The following is a 27943-nucleotide window of genomic DNA, read 5'->3' on the forward strand; positions in this document are numbered from 1 at the left end:
TGTGTGTGTGTGTGTGTGTGTGTGTGTGTGTGTGTGTGTGTGTGTGTGTGTGTGTGTGTGTGTGTGTGTGTGTGTGTGTGTGAGAGAGAGAAAATGTGTATATTTAAGTTTTGAGCTTATGAGCTTGTTTTGCACCAAGAAGTTTACTTTTAAATGGGATTCAGTCTTAGTTTACGTGTGGTTGGTGTGTGATTGAGTGCTGTAAAATGATGGATGGATGAATGTGTTAGAACATTTGGTTGTATTTGTTGAATCTGTGTGTGTTTGCCTGCCTTAAATTGAAAGCCAATGCATCGGCCTGTTGATGTTCTTCGATTTGCAAGATATAGTCAATCAAATAATGTTTCAGTATTTAATCTAATCAGAATACCAGGCTAAAGAATATATCGTAATGTAATCACTTAATCGTTTTGGTATTTGAAGGCGAAGACCTTTACTTATCTTACTAAGAAAAAAAGTAATCTTCCCAAAATCTGGCGGTCTCTTGTTTTCCCATGAGAGATCTTGTCATTTCACCATTTTAAACTTGAACTGAGCTTAATGCACCATGTTTTACTTGATACTGTAAGATGTAATGGTGTATTTGAAATCGGTTGATGTATTATGTTACATTGCTTTATTCGTACTGTTCTTTAAAATCAGGGATTCTTAACACACTGAATAATAGGACAAACAAAAAGGGAACTCAGTGGATGTACTTGGTGAATATCTTTTTTTCCTTCAGTACACCAAATTGGTCTTTCATTTTCATGTTTGTTGAAGGTGTAATGGAAGGTTTTTTTTGGCGTCATCTTGTTCTCAGTTGTATATTTACATGTCAGTTTTGTTTCAGAAGTATTTATTGTATTTATAAACTTCACTGCAATTTTTGTATCATTTTCCGGATTTTCCCTGTGCTTTCTTGTATTCTGTAAACTCTCCATTACAGACAACCTCTTGCAACTACAAATATTTGTGTTTCAGTACTGGAGCGGGTTCCTTCCAGTTTTCTCTTTTTTTCCTTAACCTTTTTTTTTACCACTGTTGCCAATAAAGAAAATTACTTAACACATTGTGCTCTTTTTATGCTTCAACACTAATGTCGTCATCTAAATTGACTTTTAGGATTTTGCAAAGTAATTTCAATCCTGCACAGATTAGTTTCCTGGTCAGAATCCAAAGTGGCAGCCGTGGAACAAATGCATCATAGCCGTGGCTGTGGTTGTGGTGTTCCCTTTTGGGTCCTGGTGCACCGGAGTGGGTCCAAGCACTGACTCACGAGCTAATCCCAAATTAAAAGCCACATGCTTGTATCTGGTTCTGTCTGGAGTTGTACCAACAACCACTGGACCTGTTAGAGACCACAGCATGAGGCTTCTAATTTTTTTGCACAGTGATACCGACGTATAAACATTTGAAATACAGTCTAGTGATATAATGATTCTATTGAGAACTGTTACCATGGATGTATTTTCTTTATTCTTAAGGCATTGAGTGCATATATGTAAATATTTGTCCAACCTTACCAGGGCTCAACAAAAAGGATGGTCTGCTGGCCCAGGGCCAGTGTGAGTGAGTTTCGGACCAGTTGACTGAAAAATTACTTTTGATAGTCTTGAAAGCTTGAGTATGTGTTGAAAACTACAACCTAATCAGTGATGTTTGTATTCTGTGCTTTGTTTTCCAGCAAAAGTGTGTTATTAAATATATAAAATTTAAAAAAAATTAAGTATATCTAGCTAATACAGAAATGGACAATTTTGTGGTTTAAAATCTGAAAGTTAAATAATCCTCATTGTTTAGCCCTGCTGTTTATATTTTATTTTTGCAAATTCATTGTATATGATTTAATTTATTTAAATTTCAAATTAATGATATTATATATATATATATATATATATATATATATATATATATATATATATATATATATATATATATATATATATATATACACACACATACACTCACCTAAAGGATTTTTAGGAACACCTGTTCAATTTCTCATTAATGCAATTATCTAATCAACCAATCACATGGCAGTTGCTTCAATGCATTTAGGGGTGTGGTCCTGGTCAAGACAATCTCCTGAACTCCAAACTGAATGTCAAAATGGGAAAGAAAGGTGATTTAAGCAATTTTGAGCGTGGCATGGTTGTTGGTGCCAGACGGGTCGGTCTGAGTATTTCACAATCTGCTCAGTTACTGGGATTTTCACGCACAACCATTTCTAGGGTTTACAAAGAATGGTGTGAAAAGGGAAAAACATCCAGTATGCGGCAGTCCTGTGGGCGAAAATGCCTTGTTGATGCTAGAGGTCAGAGGAGAATGGGCCGACTGATTCAAGCTGATAGAAGAGCAACTTTGACTGAAATAACCACTCGTTACAGCCGAGGTGTGCAGCAAAGCATTTGTGAAGCCACAACACGCACAACCTTGAGGCGGATGGGCTTCAACAGCAGAAGACCTCACCGGGTACCACTCATCTCCACTACAAATAGGAAAAAGAGGCGACTATTGGCACAAGCTCACCAAAATTGGACAGTTGAAGACTCGAAAAATGTTGCCTGGTCTGATGAGTCTCGATTTCTGTTGAGACATTCAGATGGTAGAGTCAGAATTTGGCGTAAACAGAATGAGAACATGGATCCATCATGCCTTGTTACCACTGTGCAGGCTGGTGGTGGTGGTGTAATGGTGTGGGGGATGTTTTCTTGGCACACTTTAGGCCCCTTAGTGCCAATTGGGCATCGTTTAAATGCCACGGCCTACCTGAGCATTGTTTCTGACCATGTCCATCCCTTTATGACCACCATGTACCCATCCTCTGATGGCTGCTTCCAGCAGGATAATGCACCATATCACAAAGCTCGAATCATTTCAAATTGGTTTCTTGAACATGACAATGAGTTCACTGTACTAAAATGGCCCCCACAGTCACCAGATCTCAACCCAATAGAGCATCTTTGGGATGTGGTGGAACGTGAGCTTCGTGCCCTGGATGTGCATCCCACAAATCTCCATCAACTGCAAGATGCTATCCTATCAATATGGGCCAACATTTCTAAAGAATGCTTTCAGCACCTTGTTGAATCAATGCCACGTAGAATTAAGGCAGTTCTGAAGGCGAAAGGGGGTCAAACACAGTATTAGTATGGTGTTCCTAATAATCCTTTAGGTGAGTGTACATTACAGGGCTGTTGAATGCTTGAATCTGATTGCTTGACGGATGTTCTAAGGTGTGCAAATATTTTCAGAGAAACGCTCCGCTAAAGTAGTTCCAGGCAGGTCTTGGCCGTATTACAGGTCCATATGAGTACATCAAATGATATTCAGTTATTTCAAATGTACCCCAAAAAGAACCATTTCTCACTAGCAAGGTAATAAAGGCGCGGTTTTTACCGTTTCGTATTAGTAGATCCTTTAGCCGAACACTGTTAAAAGAGATGCACAGACTGAGGTAATTCACATAAGCTCTCCCTCTCTCTCTCTCTCTCTCTCTCTCTCTCTCTCTCTCTCTCTCTCTCTCTCTCTCTCTCTCTCTCTCTCTCTCTCTCTCTCTCTCTCTCTCTCTCTCTCTCTCTCGCTCTCTCTCATAACTCACTGCATTAATAACTGCATAAGTCTATCAATTGCTATCAAAAGCCTCAGTTACTAGTTCTAAACTAAAATATTGTGTCTAGCTCTAAACTAAAATATTGTCACAAGAGCATTTTAAGGACAAAACCTGACCAATGTCTTGAAATACCACATCTGAATCATGTTTTGAGGTGCGGTAACTATGGAAGCTTGTTTCCGCCAAAATATAAAAAAGGTAATTGCGACTTTCCATCTCAAAATTCTGACTTTTTTTCTCGCAATTGCGGTATTACATCTCGCAATTCTTACTTTTTATCTCAGAATTGCGTGATTTAAAGTCGCAATTGCGAGTTATAAAGTCAGAATTGCATGATATAAAGTTGAAATTGTGAGTTATAAAGTCAAAATAGTGAGATATAAACTCGCAATTCAGTCTTTTCCCCCCTCAGAATTGGACTTTATAACTCGCAGTTGCCAATTTATATCTCACTATTTTGAGAAATTTTCAGAATTGCGAGTTATAAAGTCAGAATTGCGCGATATAAACTCGCAATTGCAAGATAAAAAGTAGCAATTATCTTTTAAAATGTTTTATTCTGTGGCGGAAACCCGCATCCGGAAAGTATTCACAGTGCTTCACTTTTTCCACATTTTGTTGTGTTACAGCCTTATTCCAAAATGGATTCAATTCATTATTTTCCTCAAAATCCTACAAACAATACCCCATAATAACAATGTGAAAGAAGTTTGTTTAAAATCTTTGCAAATTTATTAAAAATAAAAAACAAAAAAATCACATGTACATAAGTATTCACAGCATTTACCATGATCCTCAAAATTGAGCTCAAGTGTATCCTGTTTCCATTGATCATCCACCTGTGGTAAATTCAGTTAATTGGATATGATTTGGAAAGGCACACCCCTGTCTATATAAGGTCCCACAGTTAACAGTGCATTGTCTGAGCACAAACTAAGCCAAGAAGTCCAAGGAATTGTCTGTAGACCTCCGAGACAGGATTGTATCGAGGCACAGATCTGGGGAAGGGTACAGAAACATTTTCTGCAGCATTGAAGGTCCCAATGAGCACAGTGGCCTCCATCATCCATAAATGGATTAAGTTTGGAACCACCAGGACTTCAGGGAGTTGACAAAGAACCCAATGGTCACTCTGACAGAACTCCAACGTTCCTCTGTGGAGAGAGGAGAATCTTCTAGAAGAACAACCATCTCTGCAGCACTCCACCAATCAGGCCTGTATGGTACAGTGGCCAGACGGGAAGCCACTCCTCAGTAACATGACAGCCCGCCTGAAGGACTCTCAGACCATGAGAAACAAAATTCTCTGGTCTGATGAAACAAAGATTAAACACTTTGGCCCGAATGGCAAGCTTCATGTCTGGAGGAAACCAGGCACCGCTCTTCATCTGGCCAATACCATCCCTACAGTGAAGCATGGTGATGGCAGCATCATGCTGTGGGGATGTTTTTCAGTGGCAGGAACTGGGAGACTAATCAGGATCAAGGGAAAGTTGAATGCAGCAATGTTCAGAGATATCCTTGATGAAAACCTGCTCCCGAGCACTCTGGACCTCAGACGGGGGCAAAGGTTCATCTTCCAACAGGACAACGACCCTAAGCACACAGCCAAGATAAGTGGCTGTGGGACAACTCTGTGAATGTCCTTGAGTGGCCCAGCCAGAGTCCAGACTTGAACCAGATTGAACATCTCTGGAGAGATCTGAAAATGGCTGTGCACAGACACTCCCCATCCAACCTGATGAAGCTTGAGAGGTCCTGCATAGAAGAATGGGAGAAAAATAGATGTGCCAAGTTTATAGCATCATACTCAAAAAGACTTGAAGCTGTAATTGATGCCAAAGGTGCTTCAACAAAGTATTGAGCAAAGGCTGTGAATACTTATGTACATGTTTTTTTTAATAAATTTGCTAAAATTTCAAAGAAACTTTCACGTTGTCATTATGGGGTATTGTTTGTAGAATTTTGAGGAAAATAATGAATTTAATTAATTTTGGGAAAAGGCTGTAACATAACAAAATGAGGAAAAAGTGAAGCGCTGTGAATACTTTCCGGATGCACTGTATGAGGAAACAAATTCCCTTAATTGTCCATCACAATGAGTAAAACCAAAGAATATAGTTCTGATATGCAGCAAATGATTGTTGTAAAATAATATAAGCATTGAAAATCCCCATTTCCACCTTCAGGATAATAATTAAGAAGTTACAATCAACTAAAGATGTTACAACTCTGCCTGGAAGAGGATGTGTGTCTATATCGTCCTAATGCACGGCAAGGAGGGAGGAAAGTTTGAGTGGCCAAAGATTCTCCAAGGATCACAGATGAAGAATTGCAGGGATTCGTTGAGTATTGGGGTCAGAAAGCCTAAAAAAATATATAAAAAAGAACCTAAATCCCCACTAGTTGTTTGGGTTTCATGAAAAGTCCTCCTCGCTCATCTGAAAACAAACTCCAGCATATTCAGTTGTCAGACACAACTGGAACTTCAAAAGAAACCTGGTTCTATGGTCAGATGAAACTAAAAAAAGATGGGTTTGGTGCAAACATGAATAAAAAGTAACCTATGTCCACGGTTAAATATACTGCTGGATCTTTAATGTTGAGGGCCTATTTTTTTGCTGGAGGTCCTGGACATCTTGTTCAGATACATGGTATCGTGGATTCTAGCAAATACCAACAGATAAAACATCAAAACCTGAAGGCCTCTGCTAGAAATCGTATAATGGGCCGTGGCTGGATCTTCCATCAGAACAATGATCCAAAAAAAACATAAAAATCAACACAAAAATGTGTCACTGAGCACAAAATGAAGCTTCTGCCGTTACCATCCAGTTTCCTGATCTGAACCCTATAGAAAATGAGTGGGGTGAACTGAAGTGAAGAGCTAATCTGACGGATTTGGAGAGATTCTGAATGGAGGGATGGGATCTAATCTCTTGTCAGGTGTTCTCCAAAGTCAGAGCTGTTATCTTGGCAAAAGGACATTGCAATGTGCCAATAATTGTGGCCAACATGAACTAAAGAAAAACATTTATTTCATAAATGTTCCAAATGTTTCACTTCAATGAAAGGTTAGAATTTTGTGCATTTTTTTAATGAAAGATCCAAAGGATAAAAAAATGCAGATTTATTTTCAAAGCCGCCTTTGCTCATATTTACCAAGGGTGTGTCAATATTAGTGGAGGGCACTGTGCGTATACATACTATACTATGATGATAGTAATACACATGCATACATACATATTTGAATATAAAAAAATATAAACTGTACTTCCATGTAGTCACCATAAACACCTGTGTGATTTTTTTCCCTCCTATTCTATATATTCACTTTCATCACCTTACATGTGCAGGAAAAAAAGAACCAGGCTTGTTTAATATAGTTTCGCAAACCTTTCCCAATTCTTGTCTGAGTGATGTCTCGGTTAAGCTAATGGCCGGCCACCCCAGACGCTTCCTCCTCGGTTTACTTTTTCAACACTTCCCTCATGTTTTTTCCTCCTCCCCTGCTTTTTTTTTCCTTCTCTTGAAAGAGAACAGTAATTTGTCCTGGCCTTAGAGAGCTCTAAAGCCTTTCTCTGACAGAGAATAATCCACGAGGATCCAACCACTGCCGATGGGCCGGAACATGCCAAGTCTCTCCTCCTTTGTGTGTGTTTTTGTGAGAATGTGCTTGTTCGCTAACTCTTAAAGCCGGTTTTCGAGCCTCGGCTTAAAATCGAGGCGTCCTGCTGATCCCAGACTCCATTACGGTCTTAATGTGTGACAGCTCAATGCTGAAGATGCCTTTAAGATGGGTGTTTTCACACATATCTGGACTTGTCGCGTCCTTTTTTTGGAACGGTGAAGATTTTTTCGTGTCAAGAGGATGTTTTTGGGATATGCTGTGGGGGGTTTTTCCACACACAGAACAATAGATGAATTATGCTGAAGTTGTGCCTAAAAGAAACAAACACATTAGATACCATGTTTATTAAGTATCAAAGCAGAATTTTGATCAAATCTTTTTACATCAAAATAAAAATCATACTGCATTAAATCACTGAAAACAAAATAGCTTTTGTGAAATTCCCAATCCGTCTGGACAAGCTAAACAGCCTGTTCTTGTTTCGCCCTCCTCACAGTATGAGTCTCCTGCAGTATTTCCCTTCACAGCTAACATGAACTCGCTGAAGGGGTGGGAGCGTATATTTGGTAGTTGCGCTCTGCTTATGAGAATAGCTGTTATTTTAGCAGGACCGTGTGAATGTGTGTGTGAGCTGTTTGTGCACGGTCTGACTCATTTGCCTGTGATTTGTATTGAGGAGTGGGCAAATTGAACCTGAGTGTTGGTCGTGCTTAATTGTCGTCGCCAATTAGTGCATTGTTGAAAGCCACAATGGCTCCACTGTAGCGAGGGGAACGCTCTCCTTTGTGCTTCTCCAGTGGCCCACAGGCCAGTCAAGACTCATTTAGGACTCTGACAACAAGGGGCCAGAAATGCCATCAGAAAAAGACAACAAAAGGGCGGTTTAAGGAGAAAAAGACGATGGCAGAATGGAGGCAGGAGGGGTGGAGACAATAGTGACATGGGATGGAGCGCCAGGGTCCGGTTCTCGTGTAAAAGGGGTTAGAATGTCTGCTTCAACCCCCTGGTTTCCTAACGTCCACCTGCCACTTAAACACACGGGACAACTGAGCGCTAACACTCCTCGACATCAGCTGGGTTCTGCTTTTTCAGGGCTCATTTGTTTGGGATCTTCTCATGCATAGGGATGTTACACACACTTTGCCCTTAAATATTGATGTTTAGAAAGCAAGCTATATTCTATACCTCATATGATTTCGTTTTATGATATATAAATACACAAAACAGTACATTGGTAGTACATACAGGGGCCCAAATATATATTAAAGCCACAAATGAAAATGTATGTCTAAGCATTTGATAAAATATCGAACAAGCCCCATTTATTTTAAATTTAAATTTTTTAAATAATCATAATTTGAAGAAGATTCTTATGCTCACCAATGATGAATTTATGTTAAAAATACAATAAAACACTGTGAAATATTATTACAATTTAAAATAACAGTTTTCTATTTAAATATATTTCATTCCTGTGATGACAAAGCTGAATTTTCAGCATCACTCCAGTCTTCAGTGTCACATGATCCTTGATAAATCATCCTGATAAATATGATTTGGTGCTCAAGAAACAGAAATACCTTGTAACAATGTAAGTCTTTGCTGTCACTTTTGATCAATACTTGCTGAATAAAAGTATTGTTTAGTTTAGTTTTTTTTTTATATATATAGTATAGTACAAATCTCCAAACTTTCAAATGATAGTCTAAATATCTATTCTTCAATAATAAATGCTATAAATATCTTTTGTAAAGATCTTTTTTTATTTTTATTTTGACTGCTGCAGTTTTACACTGGTACTGCGTTACATCATCCTGTTGTTAAATGGACAAAAGCTATTTGAATTACATATCCTATCATCTCCTAAATACAACAACCGCATCCCATATCATATAATCTTCTCTTGACAGAGACAGAAAAGCCAATTAAGATGAGATCAATTTGGAAAGATTGCATCATGTTGTCGTTGTATGAATTGTCCATCCACACAGACATAGAGAGTCGAGTATCAGATAAAAGCATGTGCCCAAACACATGCTCAGGCATGTAAAGAAAGGGAAGAGGGAGTGGATAAGAGAAAAAAGAGGAAAAGCCAACCACCATGGGATGTTTTCATGTCCACGAGACATCACGAAACACAACAGAGGGCTAGTGAGCACCACACCTCATCAAACATCATCTGACATTGCTCTACAGCTCAACCAAAGTAAATCCAAGCCTGTCTTATCTAGAGCATAACTGAGACTGATTTTTATCAGGTTATATTTCCTCCCCATATCGCTATTCAACAGACTAGCAAAGTCCTTTTGATACAAGACTGTATACTAGCAATTTTCCTTGCAAGGCGACTATCATGGACACACTATATTGAAAGGAAGTCGGTTGACTCCTTAAGGTGGGGTTATGTAGTTAATGTGTGACAAAGTTCGTAGGTAACCTATGAAACAGGTGCACAAATGGCTGGCAAGATTGATTTGGTTGCCATAGCATTTAAGACACAATCAAACATCTCGAGCGTTACATGGAAAACAATGTACGCTGCCATTTGTGGCTGCGTCTGTCTCAATGATTGATTCCCTAAGCAAGTCTGTGGCATGTAGAGTTCTGTTTACTCTCGTCCTCTCAGACTTTCTGTGAGCTGATGTCATCTAAGTGTTAATCGAGCATTAGAAATACCTGACGGAGCAGGCGGATTGGTCACTTGCACTTTTAAACACACACGTATACTGGCACACACCCTGTGAGAACTTTGGACTTATAGAAAGCTGTGAGATTACAGAATACTGAATCAACAATGAGAGAGAGAGAGAGAGAGAGAGAGAGAGAGAGAGAGAGAGAGAGAGAGAGAGAGAGAGAGAGAGAGAGAGAGAGAGAGAGAGAGAGAGAGAGAGAGAGAGAGAGAGAGAGAGAGACTTATGTGAAGAATTCCAAAACATGCTTCCTGTCTGAGTAAGTGCATGGAGGAGTTTGAATAGCGCCAATGAAGACGTGCAGGAAATGGGCAATAGTTGGTCACATTTTTCTCTTAAAATAGCATCATTTTACTGTACTTTTACCAGTATTATATACTATTCTGTACAGTTGCCCTCAGTAGTCATTTCTGAGCCATTTTTGCAATGATATTTAACCTGTTCCCAAAGTGATTTCTAGAGGATGTATGATGTCATATTTTCCCCTCAAGTTCACGCAAGTCAAATTCAACACAATTTCAATGAACTCAATCCACTGTGGTCAGAAAGTGTTCAGTGTCTTAATTTTGAATTGTATATCTATTCATTTATACACTTTTTTTTGGTGAATATTTTGCTTGGAAAGTGTGTTTGTGCGGTCTTTCAAATAAATGCCACTTGGTTTGATATTTTATTTATGCAATGCTATTCATACATTTCTGAGTGTGGCTGATTGTGTTATTTTAGTATTATTTATACAATATTATAATAATTATTTCACTATTATAATTTAATAAATAGTTCACTATTATAACACATATATCACTAGTATAATTTAATTTTGAATTAACTTTATATATTTTTATTTTAATTATATGTGCTTTTGTCATTCGTTTTTTAAATATTTTTTTATTTAATTTTAATTTATTTTGATTTGAGTTTTAGTAATTTGAGTACTTCAATTCAAATGTATTCAAATTATGTCAGTTAGCTGCCAAGGCAGAAACATTTTTTTTTTTACGTTTTTCCATGTAATATTTATATTTTACTTCATTTAAATTACGGCACACAATTTAATAGTTTTAATTTGATAGTTTGAAATTTAATTTCAAATACCATACCAAGTATGGGAAAAGTGTCCAAATCATTCACAGAATCATGCAACTATGAAGTCATAAAGATTTCCAGATGTACTGTATGTTCAGTGCTTCACCACAAAACAGGACAAAAACCTCAATTTATTCCGATTTTATTATTTTGGTTGATAATTCATAACATCACAAATGAACTCTGACCTAGAGATGGCATCATAGTGCACACTATCTGTTCACCAGCAGAGTATCAGTTTGGCGAGGTGTTCCTCTGTTGCTTTCTTTGTCTCGTTGAGGCGTGAGTGATTAAGCTTGCGTTAGGAGTCATTATCTGAGTGTTTGCACAGCTCCATCTGTCCTGAATGGGCCCAGAGGGTAAACACAAACGTAATACAGGATACACTTGCACAAGAGACTCAAGGCCTTTTCATAGTCAAACACACGCACACACACTCACAAACACACACTCGCCAGAGCCATTCACATCCCCCTAAATTTCCAATGACTAATTTAAACATCCTCATTATGGTTAGAGGAGTATGGCATCTTACTGGTATTTTTGACTAACATAAATTTTCATTGTGTTGATCTGTTAAGCCATTGTTCGTATGTATCACATTTTCTATTCAATTTAGGGTGGATACCATGTAATAATTAACGACTCATTAAGTGATTAAAAACTCTATTTCATGAAATGACACCTGTTATACCAAAACCACAGATAGATAGATAGATAGATAGATAGATAGATAGATAGATAGATAGATAGATAGATAGATAGATAGATAGATAGATAGATAGATAGATAGATAGATAGATAGATAGATAGATAGATAGATAGATAGATAGATAGATAGATAGATAGATAGATAGATGGGACAGTTCTTTTCACACTGATGAATGTGTGTCAGTGGCCCCTGGTAAAAAGGGGTTGGGGCCTGAAAGTTGTGGGCGTGTCATCGCGGGTGGAGTATTTTCACTTCACTGAACCTCTACGGAGTGAGTAATTACTGGCTCGGCAACCAACTGAGGGAACACACGCTCTGCCACACAGGAAAATACGTTCTCAACAAATTAGTAAAAGAGTTCGGTGTGGAATTGTGGAGTTTATACATGTTAAAGTGCGTGAAAGGACTCCAGTGGACTGCTGGGAAACACACTGAAGGAAATGGCAGGACGCACCTGAAACCTGTTGCCCTGAGCACTAATGCGAAAGGTGACTTAACATTTTTATTATTATTCACCTTTATTATACTCTTTAAAAAGGATCTAATTTTTGGACGTCAGATTTATTTTCCCCTGTTTTCTTCTCGCTTTCTCGGCGTCTTTTTTTGTTGTGAATCCGCCGGATTGCATTCATCGGATGCATTCACCTGCCATGTGGAATTTAAAGCAGATAAGAAAGGGAACCGAGGCTTAAAATGTTACTTTTTTACAAAGTATCTGCGGGAAATGAACTTTCGACCTTAACACGGTTTACTCGGTGAATGATTGACTCAGTCCACGGTTGCGCGTGCTTTTCCACGGTACGTTCTGACGTTCAATTACATGTTTATGATTTTCTGTCGAATCATTAAGCTATTGTTTGATTTGACTATAATTGTTCTTTTACTCTTTCAGCCCGTGTTTAGAATCATGGTCTGTTTGAAATGCACTCTCACAGTTGGAAGAAAGTGTGCTCGGGATCTGGAATGAAACTTCACTGTGATTTACAACCTTGTGGACTGTGGACATGCTGCTGGAGCAATTAAGGTTTCCTTTTGGGATTTCTTCTTTCCGAAACGCAGCAATAAATTAAAAAAGAAAGAAAGGAAGGAAGGGGGGAAAAACCTGAGCTGAGAAAATACTCAAGAATTGAAATTCATAGCTTTCCAGGATGAAGAAACCTGCAGACAAGCATCATTTCACCATGGATACCTCTGGGATGCACCTGGTCGGATTTTGGCTTCACGTTCTGCTGCTGTTGCAACTGTCTCGGCTCGGCGATGCTGCCTCTAAGGATATAGTGTGCGAGCCCATCACCGTACCAATGTGCAAAGGGATTGGATACAATCACACCTACATGCCCAACCAGTTCAATCATGACACCCAGGATGAAGTCGGCTTGGAAGTGCACCAGTTTTGGCCACTTGTCCGGATCCGTTGCTCCCCGGACTTGCTTTTCTTCCTGTGCAGTATGTACACCCCCATCTGTCTTCAGGACTACAAAAAACCCCTGCCGCCTTGCAGGTCTGTGTGCGAGAGGGCTAAAAGGGGTTGCTCTCCCCTCATGATCCAGTATGGGTTTGAGTGGCCAGAGCGGATGAGCTGCGAGCAGCTGCCCATGCTGGGTGACACCGATCGGCTTTGCATGGACAGGAACAGCAGTGAGACGACGACTCTATCACCTCCTTTCCCCAAACCCACCCCTAAGGGAACACCACGTCATACTGCAAAATCCGCTCCGCCGCAGAAGTGTGACCGTGAATGCCGCTGTCGAACCCCCCTGGTGCCCATCAAAAAAGAAGCACATCCACTCCATAACCGTGTGTACACTGGCTCTTTACCCAACTGTGCTTTGCCCTGCCACCAACCGTACTTTTCCCTGGATGAGCGTACCTTCACAACCTTCTGGATCGGACTGTGGTCGGTACTCTGCTTTGTCTCGACGTTCACCACCGTGGCCACTTTCCTCATCGACATGGAGCGTTTCAAATATCCAGAGCGGCCGATTATCTTCCTTGCTGCTTGTTACCTGTTTGTGTCGCTGGGGTACATCGTGCGACTGCTCGCGGGCCATGAGCGAGTAGCTTGCGAAGGCTCCGGCGACCAACAGCACATCCTCTACGACACCACGGGCCCAGCCCTTTGCACGCTGGTTTTTCTGCTCATATACTTCTTTGGAATGGCCAGCTCCATCTGGTGGGTGGTGCTTTCCTTCACCTGGTTCCTGGCTGCAGGGATGAAATGGGGGAACGAGGCCATCGCGGGCTACTCTCAATACTTCCACCTTGCTGCTTGGCTCGTTCCTAGCGTCAAGTCCATCGCCGTCTTGGCTTTGAGTTCGGTGGATGGAGACCCTGTGGCTGGGATCTGTTACGTGGGCAACCAGAGCTTGGAGAGCCTACGTGGCTTCGTATTGGCGCCTCTGGTCGTCTACCTCTTCACCGGCTCCCTCTTCCTGCTGGCTGGCTTTGTTTCCCTCTTCCGGATCCGTAGTGTCATTAAACAGGGTGGCACTAAGACGGACAAGCTAGAGAAGTTAATGATCCGGATTGGGCTCTTCACCGTCCTGTACACGGTGCCCGCAACTATTGTGGTAGCGTGCCTGGTGTATGAGCAACATTACAGGCCAGGTTGGGAGCGGGCGCTGGCCTGTTCTTGCCCGTCCGAGCGCCAGCGGCTCGGCATGGGCCCGGATTATGCCGTCTTCATGTTAAAGTACTTCATGTGTCTTGTAGTAGGCATTACCTCAGGTGTTTGGATCTGGTCAGGGAAGACTCTAGAGTCCTGGAGGCGCTTTGTGGCGCGGTACATGCCCTGTAGGACCCGGAAGCCACCTGTATCAGGCTCGTCCATGTACAGCGAGGCCAGTACCGCTCTCACAGCCCGAGCTGGAACGGCCCCCGCTGGGACCTATCACAAATCAGCACCCTCATCACATGTCTGAACATTGGCCAGAAACCCCTGATCCTTTATAAACCCTACAACAGTGACGCATGAAGTGTGCGGGACTCTAAATTTTCAGGTGTCTGTTCGACCTTCCACCAACATCACTAGATTTGATGGACGGGCATGGATATATTATGAAGGATTTTTACAGACTATTGGTTGTTTTGTTCTAGTCGAGCTCTTCTTATTCACTGGTCTAATTTGAAAAGTAATGAACTTGTTGATACTTTGTGAGGAAAAAATGTCAACTTACAATTCATGAATGATGGGGGGAAAAAAAGATAACTTGATATGAGTCAAGACAAATCGATGAGTTTCTGGAGATATTTTATTTATTTGTGTATTCTTGTAAATATGCTCAAGAACATTGTGACATCTCAGATGATCGTTGCTCTGTTGTGTTTGTGACTTTATCAGCATTTTACTTTGTTCCATCATTTTAAATACCATCTCTAGTCTTCTAATTTACAAACGTGTTCAAGGTAGGACGTGAATAGACGCTTTCTGTAAGCGGCAACACATTTCCAGATTATACTGTGCAAGCAGAGGAAAGAAGCAGCAGTTAATGTTCCCTCAACAGCTCCTTAGCAGGTTGTGTTTCAAAGATCATCAAGCTATCTCTCCACTGATAATAGATTGTTGGTTAGCATCTATTGGGCAGTGTTAAATGATAGGACGTGTGTGTGTGTGTACCATCTATAGACTTGTTTGGGAAGTCTGTAGCTCCATAATGTGAGCTTGACTTCCCTCTTGTGGTCAAAGGTTCAGGTGTTAACCAGCAGCCATACTAGGTTTGTTACAAAGAACTTAAGCAAAAGGCCAAATATGAACTGGTTTCAAAAGAACATTTCGTTTGGTCTGTGTGAAAGACTTTTTATTTGCATCAAGCCTCATGATCCTTTGGTCACTGTTTGTCATTTCATCGTATTTGTGTTTTGAATCAGAAAACCAGTGTTGGGTACGCACTTTTAGCAGGCAGAATCTGTAAACCTGTGTTGGTTTCGTAGATCCGTGTGACATCTTTCAGTGGAGCATTAATATGTAAATGGATTCTGTTTACCGTCCAAGCTGTTGTAGAAATACTTTTCCTGTGTAGTCTTCAAAATGCCTCACAATTTTGCTGCATGTCTGGTTGAGTGTACATACTCGTTCGGCTCTATTCATATGTAAATCTTGTACAAGACGCGTCATTTTAAGAGTCCAGACTGCAACTTTGTACATATGTTTTGTAAAAGATATGAAATTCAGTGCTACAATTTTAAAGAGATTCTTAGATATTTATGAGAAGTGTCTTTTACATGTTTCCTTTGTTTCTCTTACTGGTAGAGAATAAAAGTGAGGAGCAATTTGTGAACCTGGAAGTCCAATGTTTGGTCAATCATTTATTGTGCTTTTTATTTTTACTGCCGTTTTGGAAAAAGGAAAAAAAAAGATTCACCCTGTTGATCTAAAACAAATCCTACTGAGCATGTTTACCTTGATGTTTTATTAGTTGAGTGCTATCAATTTCAGCACCTTTTTACAGGCACTAAAAACCTGCACTTTATTAATATATTCTTTTACATTGTTTAAAACAAATACGGTTCTAACATGACGTTAACTGTGTGTGTTAAAATCCCTGGATTTTTCAGTGTAATGAAACAAAGCCACATAAAAACAACCTTTTGACAGTTTGGAGTGACATTCTTCAAACACAAATTCAGACGTGTTACATGATTAGTGTTTATTTAAAATACTCCATCTGCAAATGATTTCAATTAAAAACTGACAGTTCACAGCTAGTAGCCTACATAGTAAGCAAAAAACAAACAAAAAAAACCCCAGTCTGTTTTTGTCTCCATGTTGTTCTGCATTGGTTGGGTAAAGTGTAGGATCTTTCGACTGGCATGACGTCGCAGCCAAAGGCAGGGACAGAGAACGAGTTTTGTCCACTGAGCGCTGTCTTGGTGTGGCGACTGTTCCAAGCAAAAGCTCTAAGAAAGAACGGCGTTGGATCTGCGGATGCCCACTAGGTTGTCTGCGCTGAATGATCTTCTCATGGCCACTCTGCTCAGATCCTTGTACTTGTCCTCACATAGTCTTGAGATTGCCTTTGAAAAAAAAAAAAAAAAAGTGAAATTAGTATTTTTGTTTTTAAATTGACACATTGTTTAAATTGGGTCACATTGTTTAGCTCCCCACCTCTAGTTTCTGCGCTCGTTCGTTGCTCAGTGGCTCCAAAGGAAAGCTCAGGTTGTTGTCGTCTGCTAAAGAGCGCAGGTCAAAGTAATACTTGGCATAGACGCTGGCCGGTACGTTAATGTTAAACTGCAGCAGCTCCAGAAAATGTCTTTCCATTTCGTTCCTGAAAAATTGATGGAGATTAAGGGATTTTTTGTTAAAATCAATGTAAATAAAACAAACATGACAACTGTACAATCCATTATTTGCACATCAAGCATTGACAATGTGACGTACTAAACTTTTTGCTACATCCAAAACTACTTTAAAGCAGCACTAGGTAACTTTTCAACCTTTATAATATATTTTCAAGACTCTTGTGATGATACATCGACTTACAATAGGTTGAATGACACGTCTGCCATAGCCTGACGGGGTCTGTATCGTTTTTAATCGTACTTTTAAACTTCGGGTTTCGGGTAGTAACCCGAGAAAAAAAAAGAACTACAAAATTCGATTGCTTTACGGCATATATGTCACTTCCACCACCACCCCCACTTCCTTAAATTCGGACGTGCGAGAAAAACTATAATTTGTTTGCCGAATGTTATAGTCATGGCCGAAGCAGCACAGAAAAATAAGAAAGCAAAGGTTTTGTCGGAGGAAAGCAAAAAGAGGAAACGAGAAAGTGATGGGATAAAAGGCAGGACGAGGATCAACATTGGGCCAGCGTTTGCTCGTTGGCTTGAGCTGAAGGAGGAGGGGCTACATTCTTGCAAGTAAATACATAAGACGTATAAAATCATATTTTAGGATACCTAACATGTCTGTGATATTGGTTTATTTGTCTTGCCTCAAGCTATAATGCAAATCGATTTTTCAAATTTGCAGATCATCTAGGGTAGCTTGATATTACAATCTTGACGATATATGGTCATTACCTACCACTCAAACATTGAATTGAAGTATCATAGATTCTGTAAAACGGTAACCAATAGACTAGGCTACTATAATGACGCTGGCTTGTAAACGTGAGCACAGCGATCATTTGGCGTTTGAAAAAAATAAAACCCATGAAATGATATTCATATGACATACTGAAACATATGCCACTGTACCTGGGATGAAGACATTTCACACGCGACACAAGCAGAACACCTGCATGTGAACTCCATAGACAGGTGAACTCCTCCTGCAGTGTTCATAGCAGTGCTATCATAGTTGTCATGTCAACAAATGCACGTGCGATGCATCTACTGATGTAGAATGACAGTTTACGACAGTAGTAGAGGACAATACTGTTTCTCAACTGTAGGGGGACCCCGAGAGCAAAAACTACCTAGTGCTGCTTTAAACGGCATTTTCAATTTTTGTTTACTATCGTCCAAAGGTTTGGGGTCAGTGAGATTTTTAAAATGTTTTTGAAGTCTCTTAGGCTCACTAAGGCTGCATTTATTATGAAATATTACAATTTAAAATACTGTTTTCTACTTAAATATTTTTGAAATTTAAAATGTGATGCAAAACTAAATCATTACTCCAGTTTTCAGTGTCACATGATCCTTCAGAAATCATTCTAATATGCCGATTTGCTGCTTACTTTTTTTTGCATAATATTTTTTTGGAAATATTTATTATTAGTTTGGTTATTATGTCAGGATTCTTTGAATAGAAACTTCAAAAGAACAGCATTTCATTGTCTTTACAGTCAATTTAATACAAGTATGTAATCTCATATTAAATTAGAAAGAATACACTGAATAACTGTCCTTTTAAAATTGTACTATTTACTTTATTGGGCTATTAAAGTGATCTGCACAACAGCCATGAAATGAAAAGATCATCTAAAACGCTGAAAAGCCTAAATTCACCATTTTTAAATCTAATATCATGAACTTGATATTACGAAATCAAATCAAAAAAAGTTAATGCTAATTGTTAACTATTATAACAGTATCTTTTACACCCCCAAACCATCATACGTACAGAGACTGTCATCGTGGAGACAGTGACCTGAATGTATTGGGAAGAGCAGACATTAGGTTGAGGTTGGTATGGGTGGTGTTGGGAAAGGGGGAGGGGGGAGGTTTCGGTCGCTAGGGGCAACAAATGGAGTGGGCGAGAGCCTGGACCATTGTAGAGGAGTCTGAGAGCACTTGAAGCCCGCCAGCCCAGAGGCTCACAAAGACTGCTTCAATAAAAGGGATGAAAATAGAGCGAAGGGGCAGAGAGGAGAGAAGAGGGACATGGCCTTTAACATACACAATCAGGTAGAACAGCACACAAATAGACACAAACACACACAAACCCCGTCTGTGTCATTTATATGGATATTGAGACATGAGAACAAACAAAAAAAACAAGGTTTTGAAGTGTGTCGCTTCATTTTTTTTTTTTTTTTAAATCTTGTTCCAAGGGATATGGGAAGTTGTGGGAGTTGTAGACTGGAATGAGTTGGAAGAAGATTTAGGTGACGCGCAGTACTGTCTCCTTCCAGCAGCACGTACTAGATTCTAGATGGTGCATTGATGCATCACATCAGAACGTTTTGTTCTAGATTATACACGGATGGTACAAATGAGCTGTAGCATTTCAGCAGAACGGACAGTGATTATATTATCTCACTCACATGTCCTCAACAGTGATGTCTTTGAGGATCTGACAGTAGTCAACGTTCCACACGGCCTGATCGTCCCAGACTTTCGAGGCCAACAGGATGGCTCCCAGAACAATCCTCTTCCAGTTAGATGGGCAAATGTCCAGCTCGGCATACGTCAACAGCCTCTCCAAATATACCTGCAGCAAAGACAGTGGAGAAGTATGTTATTACAAAATGCTTTTTATCTTAATGCAGAATACTTCTATTGTTTTGATTGTTGCTATATTGTGCTTTATTGTAAACTGTTAATAAATAATAACAATTAAAAAAATGCTTTTTACCAAGGAAACTCACAATTGGGGTGTGCAAATTAGAATTAAAATACAGTCTAGGTTAATGTTCATTTCTAAATACAGTTAAAAATATATATATAATCAGTGTCACCTTCAGAAATGGCGATTTGGTGTTTAAGAAGCATGTCATATCATCAGTGTTGAAAACAGTTGTGCTGCTTAATATTTTTGTGAAAATATTTCCCCCCACGATTCTTTGATTAATAGCAAGTTCAAATAAACAGCATTTATTTGAAATAGAAAACTTTCATCATTATAAATGTCATTACTGTCACTTTTAATTACTTTAACGTGCTCTTGCTGAATATAAGTATTAATTCGAAAGTATGAATTCAAATTAAAACACTTGATATATAGTGTATACTAAAAGTAACATTAGATAATGTATTATTAATGAATCTGCATGGACAATGACCTATAGTATATTTATAAAATAGCATTACACAGATTAATAAATGCAGTAAAACAATGTATTCATTGTTTCTTCATGATTTACCAAACAACTTAACCTTGTACAATGTTTTATCAAAATATTTGTTTGTAAATCATCTTTTATTAAGCACATTAACTGGTCACGAAATGAGTGAAGTGTGCAAAACATAAATAAAATGATTTAAAAACCGAAAAGTTGGAATGGATTTTGGACCAATACAGGTTAAACAGGCAAATGATGATTCATTCTCTGGTCCTCTACTGTCCTCTAGTGGACGACAGGAAAACGTGCCTAAGCATCTCCAAAAAAGCCTATTATTTTTTCATCATTGTACACGTTACTCATTGTATTGTTGAAAGTAGATCAGACTGCTATTCTCTTACCAGAGTGACGATTGCACACTCAGCTGTGAGCTGTGCCGCGCTGAACAGTGTCCGGACGAATCGATAGATGAGTTTGTGTTCGGGGTCTGTGCTGGAGTAATCATCAGGAACTTGCTCCCTCTGCCAAAGGTAGCATACATTAATATGTTAATATGTTCGCAATTACAACTTCAAGCTCAAATGCCAGTACCCAGCCCTGTCATTGTGGAAAGTGCGAGAACATAAGGAAAAATCTTACAGTGTTACACGCCCCATCCCAAGAAACAAAAATAACTGACTGTTCAGAAATGCATTTCCAAAAATCCATTTCAACTGGATTTTAAACCACATATGAATCAGAAAAAATGTACATATCGGATTGCATAACATTTTTGCTGCTCAGACTAAACAGCTAAACGGATTTGATGCACACAAAAATAGATATTTCAGCTTGTCTGAACAAAAACCAAATAGTGACTGTAAAATGTGAAATTGTCCGCCAGCTGCTTATGAAACAATATAAATAAGGGGTTAACTTACAGATAAGGGGTGCATTTTTTCATCAAAGATGTCCAATGACCTATTGGAATCCCTAAAATGGATTAATACAATTGTTTAAAGTCAAATTTTATATGAAATAAACTCATCAAATGTATAGTTCAAATTATTATAAAGAACATAACAGAACCTACCTGTTTTTAATGTGATAGTATATTGCTAACGTGACACTGGAAACAGAGAATAGAAATGTGTCAACATGCAAACCGAGACCATAACCGTACGTTTTCAGTTTGCTAATTATTTTTTACATGCATTCAATGGTATGTACTCATTTATGTGTATATTTTACAATAATGTAGGAATGATGCAATAAAACAGTGACCCTTCACTGACCATTTGATTGTGCTTTTCAGGTTTGGCTGACTAACAGTACTGTCATCAATGAATATCGTAGAGCAGGAGCTGTACTTCTTTGAAAGCAGACCAGGTGAGACCTTGGGAAAGGACCAACATTTAATACGCTTGCAGCAAGACATTCCAAAAACTGTACAACCAAGAACAACCACAAAACAGACTCCAGAACACATTCACTCACGTGGTTTATGTGATTGCTTTTCCTCCTATCCCGTACTGAGAATGAGAAAACCAACAAATATTGACAAGCTGTGCCAGTGTCCATTTAACAGTAAACTTCCATCTAACAGCATGGGTCAGGCAGGACACTAGTTAATATGCAGCTAGGAAGTCAAATGAAATGATTCAAATTTTTGGAAACACTCACCATCCGTCTGTGACTTGCTAAGGAAGATCGTGCTGGCGCGGGCATGATCTGAGGGGTTGGACTCTAAAGCCAAATCTAGAAGACAGAGAGTTAATCAATCATTAGTTGACAAAATATGGGCATAATTACAAACATTAAGAGAAATAAACCTAAAGAATGAGTGGTATGTACTTAAATATCAATGAAACATAACTTTTTTAAAAATCTTAAAATTTCACACATATACTTCTGTTCAGAGGTTTGGGGTTCATATGATTTTCTAATATTTTTGAAAGAAGTCTCATGATCACAAAGGCTGCATTCATTTGATCAAAAATATAGTAAAAACAGTAATATTGCGAAATATGATTACAATTTAATAATTAAATTTAGTATTTTAAAGCATCATTACTCCAGTCTTCAGTGTCACATGATCCTTCAGAAACCGTTCTAATATGCTGATTTATTAAAAACAATCTTGAAAACAATATTTTTGTGGAAACGATACATTTTTTCATGATTTTTTTTATGAATAGAATGTTGAAAAGAACAGCATTTGATGTAGAAATCTTTTGTAAATTTAGAAACCTCTTTAAATTTTTATGTAACTCTTTTTATGTATTCTTGCTAAATAAAAGTATTAATTTCTAGTTTCTGTACTTGCAGTTCAGCATAATATTCACAGTTTCAATTTTTTTTGCCCAATAACAAGTAAAAAAAAAAAGAAAGAAAATAAATTAAAACTGTTGTGGCAGGGGTGGCAGTAGTGATCATTCAGAATAAATATTCAAACTGAAAAACCCAGTTCGGCACGCTCAAACTGACTGGCAGGAACATGCCACTACCCGCTCTTGCCACAGGAGAGGAGTGGTGGGCACAATGAGCCTATTGTATGGGCACTACAATACAACGCAAGCTTACACCCATAGCTCCGCCCACACCACCATGCACCGCAGGAGCCATGCCAGATACGTTACAGGACTAGCCCATATGACAAACAAAATCGAGTCTCTAGGTGAGACATATATTCAACTATACCAAGAGGGTGTTATGTTTGTCTGTATCCTTCAAATGGAAAAATTTTCCACCCAAAGTGCAGCTCAGAATGTTATAGGATTGAGGATTTTGCCCAGGCCAGTTCATGAAAAGGTGTCTTCACCAGCCAGTGAAGAGGCATTCTTTTTGGAATTCAATGGAGACCGGGTCAAAAGATTTGTGCCAGTGCTGCTAAGTTGTACAGTAAACACACTCCAAGGAGATGTTTGGACAGCTGCAACCATGTCATGGGAGCTACAAAACTGGCAGGAGGTGTGTAGCGCAGGTGCAGGGCAGAAGGATTCTAGAGGGAGTTCTGGGTACCCAGTTTTAGACTAATTTACTCTACAGCCCAAAATGTACTTTTACAAGTATGTGAAAGAAAACACAGTTTTGTGTCCCAATGGATCAAATGTCAAATCATGATGCATGAAGCATTGTCAGCAGTACCACACGCAAGTGGGCATTAGCGTAAACTTTTCTCTTGCAGCTCAACAACTAACTATGAAGCAACAGTTTGAGAAAATCGCGCTAAGTTTATAGCAAGCTACATGAATAACAACATATTGATTCTGTTTAATGGCAAAGATTTTTAAAGGTAACTGTAAAAAATGTCACTCAAAAGATCCTATTCCTGCCTCAATTCACCATGTTAAATTACAGTCACTGCACACACAGCGTAGATTATTTCCGAGGGCTAAATTCAGGGAATGAAAACCTCAAAACCTGCCGTTGTCTCGACATCTTTCTTCAACACAACTAATCACAGCCATTTCCTATCAGAGAATATGAACATGAATGGCATGGCAAAGTGAAAACGACAAGTTCAGTTCAGTTGGGAAAACCTGAAGACTTAGCCTCTTGTTGGAGCTGAGGCACAGAATCCTTCCCCTGAGAGATTGATGGACATGGGTGAGAGAGAACGCTGACCGATAGGAAGGTGCAGGAACGCCTGGTGACAAGGCAGCTTTAGTTAACATCCAAGGGCAGCAAACCAGAGGCAATTATCTGTTCGCCAACTCAGTGTTAAAACGCAAAACTAACGTCACACTGCAGGAAAATACAAATGCCATCTTTCTTGGTGGGGCACAAATAAAGATTAGACCAAAAGCAATAAAAGGCTGTGTTACAGGGATTTTACTCCACCTCACTTTGTGTATTAGAACACTCCTTAACCGTGGTAAAATCCATGTAAATAGGACCTCCCATGAATTATTGCTTTAAAGGATTAGTTCAACAAAAACTGAATTTTGTCATCATTTACTCACTCGAATGTTAATTCTGTGGAAAAACAAGGGAGGCCAGACACTGTCTTCCATACAAATACAATGACTAGGGACTGGAGCTTCACACAACAAAAAGGACACAGAAGCACTGTAAAAGTATCATGAATGGTTTTATGAACAATTCACTGAAAAGATAAGGCTCAAAAGAATGATTCATTGATAACTGAAGCATCGCTACTCTCAGGAACTCTGATAAACATTAGCTAATAATGACATGGCTATTGTGTGGTTTTGGAAGATTTGAAAGAGTCAATATAGACAACTTTTAATTTGCTTTTTTGTCATTTTAAAACTTGACAGATACAGTCCTTATTCACTTTCGTTATTGGAAAGAATAACTAGGATAGTCTTTTGTACACGTATCTTTTGCGTTCAACAGAATAAAGTCATACAGGTTTGGAACGACGTGAGGATGAGTAAAATAACATCAGTATTATTATGTTTGGTGATCTATCCCTTTAACATACATTGTTGTTCAAAGTTTGGGGTCGGTAAGATTTTTTTATGTTTTTGAAATAAGTCAATGCTCACCAAGGCTAGTACAGCCTTGGTGAGTACAAAGGAATATTGTGAAAATACAGTACAAAGGAATATTGTGAAATACTATTAAAATTTAAAAGAACTGTTTTCTGTTTTAGTATCAAGTAGCAATACTTGATAACTGCTTAATATTTTTGTGGAAACTGTGATACATTTTTACAGGATTCTTTGATGCATAGAAAGTTCACATTATTTATTTGAAATAGATTCTTCTTTTGTAACCATGTACGTTTTTACTGTCACTTTTGATCAATTTAATGCATCATTGCTGAATACAATTATTCATTTTTAAAAATCATACTGACCCCAAACTTTTGAACAGTTCTGTATGTGTTAAACAACTGAGATTCATTCATTCCATAGGTCTCTAGAGCTCATGAACTCAATTGACACTCCCATTCCCCCACCACCAAAGTCAAAAATAAGCCCTGGGGGTAGGGCAGCCGTCCTGACTGAGGGGAGGAACACGGCTGTAGTGTGTCATGGGTAGTACAGTGATTCCTAACAAGGGGAATGTGTTCCTCAGACAGATTTTGTTACTTATTGGAGAATTCACGACTTGCATAAATATACTTCAGTGCGGTCATTACAATAGAAATGACAAAAATATATATTTGAAAGAAGATATCAGCAGCGCTTGTCTTTCTTGCACTTCTCTTTGCTTCTGGTTTGGTGGTTATTAAAGCGTACGCAAGGCCTACTAATGGGTAAATAAGACGAAAAAAAATTGGGAAAACACTGGCAAAACACACTAGAGAAAAGTGATTCTGTTCATGAAAATGGAGAGACAGTTCAATACAGGAAAACTAAGTTTATCCAAACTCAACCTCTAAGTCCCAAAGGGAACAAAACGTGCCTCATTCAGATTCCCAACGAGAGGGAGAGATAAGGAGAGAATGCAGCTGTCCCGAAGATCTACATCACTGGGATGCCAGGAATACTAAACATTTTTGATCGTCTCTGCCAGTTAAACTTAGAATCGTTTTTATTCACATCTCTAACAGAATTCCAAATGAACCATGACCTGGAACGTCCCAATCATAAAGGATTAACCACAGCCGAACTAGTGGAGTTTACACTGCTGTCATATGTGCTTTGAAACAAAGATGAAGACATTGTTGCTCTAAATAGAGTACTGGACATTAAGTTGTGTGTCTATATGCATCTCCCCTGAGGGTAAAATAGCTCAGGCTAAATAAACAGCAGTAAAGACTGCAAACAGTCCCAAGAGGCTTCACACACGTATCCCAAATACTAACAGACATCCTTCTAAAAATCTCCGTAAACCTCTTTTCTCTTTCTGTAACAATAGCTGATTTTTAAATCCGCAATTGTAATTTTGACCAAAAATGTCATAGGCCATGCATTTTCAGAGCAAACCAACACAGCACTTAAAAGTGTTGAGCTCTTAGGAGAAACCCGACCCGTGAGATGAAGAGGTCAAGGCATCGGATCTCAGCGCAGTTCTTCAAGACGCTGTTGCACACGAATGTGGAAACACAATAACAGAAGAATAGAATAGTTTTGCATAGAATAAAATATTGTGGTGACAGTTGGTGACATGGATCAACCCTTGCAGGGTTCAAACCTACAACATTTCCGTTAAAGTCTGGTCCTGGAGAACCTCAGAACTGCACATTCTGTTCAGATCTTGAAACCTCTTCTAATAAACATGAGATGCATCCAAAAAGTGCTGTTGAGAACCACTTGTATGGCTCAAGGTTGCTCAGTTTTGCTGGGGGTGGGGGGGCCCACCTTCCTGCAAAGTTAATTTCCAACCCTTTTCGATCACACCTGTCTGTAATGAACATTAAGACATTGATGAGCCAGTTCAGGTGTGTTTGAGCAGGGTTGGTCTGCACTAGCAGGACTGAGCAACTGTGGTTTTATCAGTAGACCACAACACCCACTAGAACTTACCATCGGGCACCTCTCGGTCACTGATGTGCTGCAGGTATGGACCGGTGTCATCGCTCAGGTCTGTGTTGATCTGATAGTCCTCCAGACGCTCCACCTGCCGGGGTAGTTTGGGGCTCCCACTGGGAGACACGCAGCAGGACACTGTATTGCCCATGATGACACACACAAGCACGTGCTCTACCTGCTCAGGTGTGTTGGACTATGACAAACACCTTTGAAACTCACAGCTGGGCTGCTTCTGATGTGAATCAATGGATGAGCTCAAGTTAAATGTAAAAAGTACATGAAGAGCTGAAAAGGACACGGAGTCAGCATTTACTGCTGTGCTGTCTTGCTGCCCCAGACTCAAGAGGTATTTTACTATCTGTGCCAGTCATATAACGGGACTCCATGCATTTATACACAGTGCCACACAAGACCTAAGGCTTTAGCGCCCGAGAAATCAATACAACCGGATACAAGACACGTGACTGAAAACATATCACTAGAAAATATCGGTCTGAGATGATCGAATACGGATTTATTCCTTTAAATTAGCCGTACGTGCTAACGGCTAATATTGATTCATTGTGAATAAGCGAGTTATTAGCCGCCGAGCTAACTGAGATAAAACCATTCTTTTAACGCTGATTTAAATGTCCGATTGAGTACAAAATTAAGCCGGTTTGGCAGTTCAAATCGGGAACAGCTGAAATGGCCCCTAAATAACAGACTTCCAAGCATTTATCCGTCGTGTATAGGGCAGATCTGTGTGTTGGCTGAAACTCTGGATCCAATAATCACTCAAATCCTCAGGCCTTCGGCCCGTAGCAGGAGGAAATTAGGCTTTTAACGCAGCGGATAAATAAAGTCCTGTCCATTTACATGCGCCCAATTCAAGCGCCGGGTTTGTTTTGAGTTATTCGAATTTGTCCACCGAGTCTCGTCGGAGAGTCCCCCCGTTATCCCCTCCTCCTCGCCGGCCAGTGCAGCAGCAGCAGCAATCCGCTCCCCGCCACCACCGCCATCTGCTCAGAGTGACGCAGGTAAGGACCCGCCCCGTTTCGACATTCCATCAATTGGGATTGGATGAATTATCAAAACAAATGAAATATTTGTTCAAGGATTGGCGATTTAAACTGTCAATCCATGCCGTCAAGCTGGAGATTTAAACCACGCCCATTTACACACCTCTTTGTGAATGGAATGGAATACTGGCGTACTGACGTACGTAAGACGCCTGCTGTTCTTTTGAATTTGTGAAATATTATAAACCATGTAGTGATAAACATTTCAAATAGTAGTATGCATGTTTAATTCAGAGGGTGTTGTCCAATTATCATCTCTGAAATATAAAATAGTTGGGTTATTCTTTTTT

General features: G+C 39.3%; 3 protein-coding genes across 4 annotated transcripts in view; 2 read left to right on the top strand and 1 right to left on the bottom strand.

Moving 5' to 3' along the window:
* The window catches only part of plekhm3 (pleckstrin homology domain containing, family M, member 3), a 50152-nt gene extending 49103 nt beyond the window's left edge, over positions 1–1049 (top strand). The window contains exon 9 of the mRNA XM_079821459.1: positions 85–1049. The gene's annotated coding sequence lies outside the window, so the exon portion shown is untranslated. The remainder of the gene's footprint in view (positions 1–84) is intronic.
* Positions 1050–11982: 10933 nt separating this feature from the next.
* Positions 11983–16306, top strand: fzd5 (frizzled class receptor 5). Of its 2 annotated transcripts, none has more exons than XM_079822099.1 (2): positions 11983–12512; positions 12607–16306. In XM_079822099.1, the coding sequence occupies exon 2, from the start codon at positions 12863–12865 to the stop codon at positions 14633–14635; it is 1773 nt and encodes a 590-aa protein (XP_079678225.1). In that variant the 5' UTR covers positions 11983–12512; positions 12607–12862; the 3' UTR covers positions 14636–16306. The 2 variants fall into 2 exon arrangements, with proteins under 2 accessions (XP_079678225.1, XP_079678226.1); XM_079822100.1 differs by having other exon boundaries at positions 11983–12202; positions 12607–15996.
* ccnyl1 (cyclin Y-like 1) lies at positions 14952–27624 on the bottom strand. The gene is made up of 10 exons (XM_079822101.1): positions 26587–27624; positions 21827–21901; positions 21641–21675; positions 21439–21539; positions 21237–21272; positions 21085–21136; positions 20566–20685; positions 19427–19593; positions 16819–16981; positions 14952–16727 (listed from the first exon to the last, which is right to left on the bottom strand). The coding sequence occupies exons 1-10, from the start codon at positions 26738–26740 to the stop codon at positions 16611–16613; spliced, it is 1020 nt and encodes a 339-aa protein (XP_079678227.1). The 5' UTR covers positions 26741–27624; the 3' UTR covers positions 14952–16610.
* Between the last annotated feature and the right edge of the window lie 319 nt (positions 27625–27943).

The sequence above is a fragment of the Gobio gobio genome (assembly GCF_949357685.1).
Source record: "Gobio gobio genome assembly, chromosome: 7".
Lineage (NCBI taxonomy): Eukaryota > Metazoa > Chordata > Actinopteri > Cypriniformes > Gobionidae > Gobio > Gobio gobio.

Bases quoted from the DNA above. Each gene is read 5' to 3' on its own strand.
- fzd5 (XM_079822099.1), top strand. From the start codon at position 12,863: ATGAAGAAACCTGCAGACAAGCATCATTTCACCATGGATACCTCTGGG.
- ccnyl1 (XM_079822101.1), bottom strand. From the start codon at position 26,740: ATGGGCAATACAGTGTCCTGCTGCGTGTCTCCCAGTGGGAGCCCCAAA. The intron at 21,676-21,826 runs GTGAGTGTTTCC...TCTCATTCTCAG, and splicing joins TAGCAAGTCACAGACGGATG to TACGGGATAGGAGGAAAAGC. The intron at 20,686-21,084 runs GTAAGTTAACCC...TACCTTTGGCAG, and splicing joins AAAAAATGCACCCCTTATCT to AGGGAGCAAGTTCCTGATGA.